The sequence below is a fragment of the Notolepis coatsorum genome (genome assembly GCF_963971535.1).
Source record: "Notolepis coatsorum genome assembly, chromosome: 1".
Lineage (NCBI taxonomy): Eukaryota > Metazoa > Chordata > Actinopteri > Aulopiformes > Paralepididae > Notolepis > Notolepis coatsorum.
In genome coordinates, this window is record NC_140165.1 from 104,712,397 (window position 1) to 104,717,971 (window position 5,575).

General features: G+C 43.7%; 1 protein-coding gene across 1 annotated transcript in view; it reads right to left on the reverse strand.

Annotated features, from left to right (window-relative positions):
* Window positions 1–236: 236 nt before the first annotated feature.
* The window catches only part of LOC311246179 (acetylcholine receptor subunit beta-like), a gene marked incomplete at its 5' end in the record, with an annotated part of 71,209 nt that continues 65,870 nt past the window's right edge, over window positions 237–5,575 (reverse strand). Inside the window, 2 exons of the mRNA XM_084336297.1 lie at window positions 237–1,325; window positions 2,976–3,123. Of these exons, the coding sequence (XP_084192423.1) occupies window positions 1,179–1,325; window positions 2,976–3,123 (295 nt within the window). The 3' untranslated portion in view covers window positions 237–1,178. The remainder of the gene's footprint in view (window positions 1,326–2,975; window positions 3,124–5,575) is intronic.

Here is a 5,575-nt window from a genome sequence, read left to right on the forward strand (position 1 = left end):
CCTAGTCCAAGTCTGAGTCACCAAAGAAGAGCCAGAGTCGAGTCCCCATTACCCTAGTCCGAGTCCAAGTCATCAAGGTTGAGTTCACTCCCCTCCGGCAGTCAAAGAGCTGACATACAAATAAAAAAAGGTCTACATTAAACATAAAAGACAAAGCACACAATTCGGGGCGTCTCTTTAGGCATCTTAAGTACTGAACATGAGGGTATCGACGTGAATGTGGGTGGAACACACGTGTCTGCCCTTGCACGAAATGAAATACTGTACTGGTATTAATATAGCCATCAACATCTTATGCCAAATGAGTAGGGCCTATTACAAAAATGAAAAGAAAACAACTATTCATCAATTAACAAGTCCTCGTCTGCACCTTCAGAGTCCAAATGCAGTGAATCCTCAAGTCCAAGTCCGAGTCATCAGTGCTCAAGTCCGAGTCGAGTCACGAGTCCTGAAAATGTGTCCAGGACTCGGACTTGAGCACTACAACACTGGGCTGAAAACACCCCTCATCGTTGGGACTGCTGGCTGTTTTGCTGCATCGGCACAACACCTTAGCCAACACGGTCTGGTAATCCGCAACCGTGGAAACGAGAGAGCTGCAGCTTTTCCTGTTTCCCAAGTGACCTTAAAACAGGATGGCTTAGGGGTACCAGACAAGAGATTCCACCTGTGAGCTGGTGACTGAAGGGTGGCCTGGTATTACATCTACGGTGCCCATCTCTGCCTAGGTGCCCTTGAGCAAGGCACTGGACCCCTAAACTGCTACAGGGGCACTGTACTGTGGTCTGTGCTCTGACCTCTATGAAGAAATGCATATTTGTGGCTGACTATGTGTATGTGTAACTAGGGGGGGACATGCAAAAAGGGAAATATGAATTGCCTTGTGAAATGATGGGCACCAATGTTCAGTATAAAAGCCATCAAAACAGAATGCTGATCACCAAGTACATCGCAAGGCAATAGAACAATGATGGGCGACTCCAGAAAAAGATAAATCCCAATGCAAAAAATCGTTAACATTATTTTCATCAAATTACCAAAGAACCCATGTTTAATATTATTATTACAGTAGACCCCGAGGTATTTACAAGTAAACACAGAGGATAATTTTGGTAGTTCAACAGTGGGGCTGGAGATGGGGAGTGGAGGAGGGAGGAGGGGGGGACCGGCCCGCCAGGTCAGGGATACTTGAAGGGGTCGGTGGGCGTGTGGTTGAAGCTGGCATTGGTGAAGATGGCGAGGGTTCCCACTGTGGTGAACACCACAAAGATCCAGAGGAACATCCTGTCCACCACCATCGCCACGTACTGCCAGTCCTCCTTCAGCTGGAAGCCCGAAGGGGGGGGGGGGGGGGGGGGCGGGGGGGGAGGGGGGAGCAGGAGAGAGAGGGGGATATGGGGGTAGGGGTGGTGGAGGAAGAGAGAGAGGGGGGGAGAAAGGGACAGAGAGAGAGAGGGAGGGGGTGAGCAGAAGGAACAGAATAAAGGAGGGAGGGATGGAGGGAGACAGGGAGGCATAGAAAGGGAAGGACAAAGGAGGTAAAGGGAGAAAAGGGAAACAAAGTGAAAAGTGAGAGAGGCAATACAGGAAGTAGAACAGACGGACATGCTAAGACTTGAGTGCTCTGAAGTTCCTAAAAATTACAAAAACCTGTTGAGTTGTAAATGGTTTTGATACTTTCTGTACTGGCAACATAAAATGTTTTTTTTTATCCACCTTTTCTCCCATTTTCTATATTTTTTCTCCCATCCCAATTTCGTGTCATCCAATTCAATCCTCCCCTGTCACAAACGCTGTTTCTTGCCTCCCACAAGCCGGCTGCAATGTGGACTAAGTCATACATAGCACAAGTCCCCTCCGGTACTTGAGGTAACAGCAGTCGCATCTTTTCACCTGCGCAGCTCAATCTCTCAGTGGCGAGGAGTAACGCGTGGGAGGCTCACGCTGCCCCCGACACTTCCTGATTCTACTGCGCAGGCGCACCAACCGACCTGTAGGAGTCGCTGTCCACAACGCCCGATCCCCACCCATCAGTTTCTCACCCCCTAATACGGCCAATGTGTATTAGTATGAACGACCAGCTAAACTGAAAGCAATGTGGAGCGCTGGGCTCGAACAGGCAAGCCCAGCGTCTCCGTCATTCGTGGCGAACGCCTTGCCCACTACGCCACGTAGCCGCCCTGGCAACATAAAATGTTAGCGATATTTTGCAATTGAGGCATTTTGAGCTTTGAAGGCTCTGTGAGTACATTTCAATTACAAGTGGACAACCATGCCTCCAAGTTGCAACAGAAAATTTACTTCCTATACAGAAACAGAACCAGCTTTCCTTTGAAGAGAGTTGTCAAAGCAGTTTGGGTGGTTGGACTATAGACCTGTTTGCTGTTTACAACAAACATACCATGTTTGTAATATTCAACGGGGCTCTATGGAGAAACCATGACACTCCTCTGACTAAAAGTAGTTTCAAATGAAAACAGCTGGATGTCATTTAGCCAAATCAGCATGGATGTGAGTGTGATCTTTCACCTTTTACATATCTAGCTTTGGCATCGATTGATTGTTTAGATCGCTAGCATGGCTAACAAATGCAAATATATTGTAGTCTGCCCCGTTGTTCTGACCAGGATTACGTTCCTTTTGCCCACTTGATGCGTGCGCACACAGAGTCTGACCGTCGTATACAGCAAACAGGTCTATGGTGATGTAATTTATATGCGGCATCAAACCTTAAATCGCTGGACTCTGCCCTCAGATTCATCACTAATGACAGATACAACACTCATCACTGTGTCCTTTATGAGAAGGTTGGTTGACCCTCTCTGATGGAGAGGCGCAACAAACACTGGTACTTTTTTGTGCTTATTTCTGTATGTGCACTCGACGTAAACCTCAGTTGCCTTTAGAGTTTAAGGGTTTGAAATGAAATGAAGGGGCCACATAAACAGAAAGCGAGCGAGTCAACCGGGACTTACAGCCACGTAGTCCTTCTCAGCCTGTAGGGCCTCTGCAATGTACGTGATGGCATTGATGGCCGACTTCAGCTCCTGCGGTAAGGTCACATAGGTACTAGGACCATCAATATACTTCCTCAAGTCTGTGACCATGCCTTCTGGGTGGTACCTGCACAAACACATGCACATATTTTATATTTACCCAAGTGTCATTTAGCTGACGCTTTTATCCAAAGCGACTTTACAAGTTCTGTACAACAAGTCAGCAGGAAGGGTACAACTCTGGCAGCTAAGGGTAAGTGGTATTATTTTTCAAACATAGTAGTATAGACACATTAGATTACTTAGTAGCTAAATACATAATAGTGGTCGGAGGAGGCTGTGGAAAGATAGCGTTGAATGAAAAAAAAATTATAATAAAAAAAACGTAATTAACCAGACTAATCACATTAAGATTTCCTACACACACACACACACACAGAGAGAAACAGAAACACACACGCTCTGGCAGAAGGTGTGAGCAGACCTAGCTCTCCTGGGTAATTAAAAGCTGTGAAATAACAGTGTTGATGAGCCAGTTCTCTCTCTCTCTCTCTGGAATGGTTAACCCTTTCACTGCGGCAACACAGAAGGTTAACCTTTTCACTGCCACATGACAGAGGGTTAACCCTTTAACCGTATGTAGTGAAAGGGCTAAAGGTTCAGGACAGACACGTGGCAGCCATTGTATTTTTTTTTTTACCTTTAGGCATTTCCCAGCTGAGGAAGAGCGAGAGTTTGTTGTGGGAACCTAGCATCATGTGTAGATTAAAATAATAAAAGTCTCTCTCTCTGCCTCCCCCTTTACAAGATATTTGTATTTTATTTTACGAGTCTTGATGAAGGGGCAGGACATGATAAGCATCTTCTTCCCTGCCCCTTCTCCAACACATCCATTGTTCTGTTGTGTTCTGATGGAGATTGTTTGATTTATGTATTATCTTTGGTGTTTTATCTTTTACCGTTTCAATGGTATCTGTTGAACTGTTGTGAACGATTCATCTCTTGAATGCTCTTATGCTGACGTCATATCTGTCAATCACAATCAGTAGAGGATGATTAACACAGCTGGTGCTAATAAAGGGATCATTGCTGGCTCACTTGTGAGATTCAGTCAGTGTCATGTGAACTACAATGCAAGTGTGTGGCGTCTTTTATTCCTCCGTAGTATTAGTCCAAGGCTATCTAGACCTTTGCTGGTAATGGCTTCTGCGCCAACAGTATCTTTTAATGTGGATGTTGGAGACAAAGAAAGAAAGAAAGAAAGAAAGAAAGAAAGAAAGAAAGAAAGAAAGAAAGAAAGAAAGAAAGAAAGAAAGAAAGAAAGAAAGAAAGAAAGAAAGAAAGAAAGAAAGAAAGAAAGAAAGAAAGAGGCTCTGACCTCAGTGAGAAGTCACAAAGCATGGTAAACAAAGTACCTCAACGGTACACACAGAGAGGGGGTAGAGAGAGAGAACGAGAAAACAGAGAGAGAGTAACCGAAAACCCGTGCCGAACCGTGACTTCAAACCGAGGTAAGTTACGTACCGAACCGTGGTTATTGTGTACCGTTACACCCCTAATATATAATATATAAACTAAAAGGAGAAAAACCTTCAAAGGAAAGAAGGGACCGCACACTCCACAGGACTCGTTTTTGCTTATTTATTGTTTGCACAACGCGTTTCGCTGTCGCTTCCTCAGGTGCTATGCAGCAGGTGTCATCAATGATCATCATTATGTATAGCATGCTCCACCCCACATCGTAATACATCAAGCCCATTGGCTACTCAATTATCACATTTAATTTGATGATTTTGCAGGATGTAATGCATACAACTCTTAGTATAAAAATGATGCATAGAGACCACATATATACATACTCATTTTTGAAAATTATATAATACAAAATGAGAGAAGTGACAAATCTTAACATATCAAGCCCATTGGCTACTCAATTATCACATTAAATTTTATCATTTTGTAGGATACATATCACTTTTATGTATAGAAATGCCTAGATACCACATACATACACAGACTCATTTTTGAAAATTATATATAATAAAGCAATATGAGAGAAGTGACAAATACCTAGGTCATTAGACCTGATAAATAGTTTAAAACAGACTTAAAACCACACCCATATAGGTTACACAGAACGGATAGTGGTTACAAAAATGGATTCAGCTCGAGGGATTCATTTAGACCATGGGGTTCCACAGAATTCAAAGTAAAAATCCAGTACGCTTCCCTTTGTAAGAGAAGCTTTACTATATTACCGCCCCTCGGTGGTAGGGTGACTTTTTCGATTCCAATGAACCTTAGAGAGGCTGTGGAACCATGATCTCTCTCCTTATAGTGTCTCGCAATGGCATAATCCATATTGTTGTTCCTAATGGCTGCCTTGTGTTCTGCTATTCGCACCTTCAAATTTCGTTTTGTTTGTCCAACATAGACCTTACCACAAGGGCATTTCAGCATGTATATCACATGAGTGGTGTTGCAATTAATAAGGTCCCTTATTTTATATTCCTGCCCAGACTGTGGGTGGTAGAAAACTTTTGTTTTCATAGTGTTTGAACAATGGGTACATCGACCAC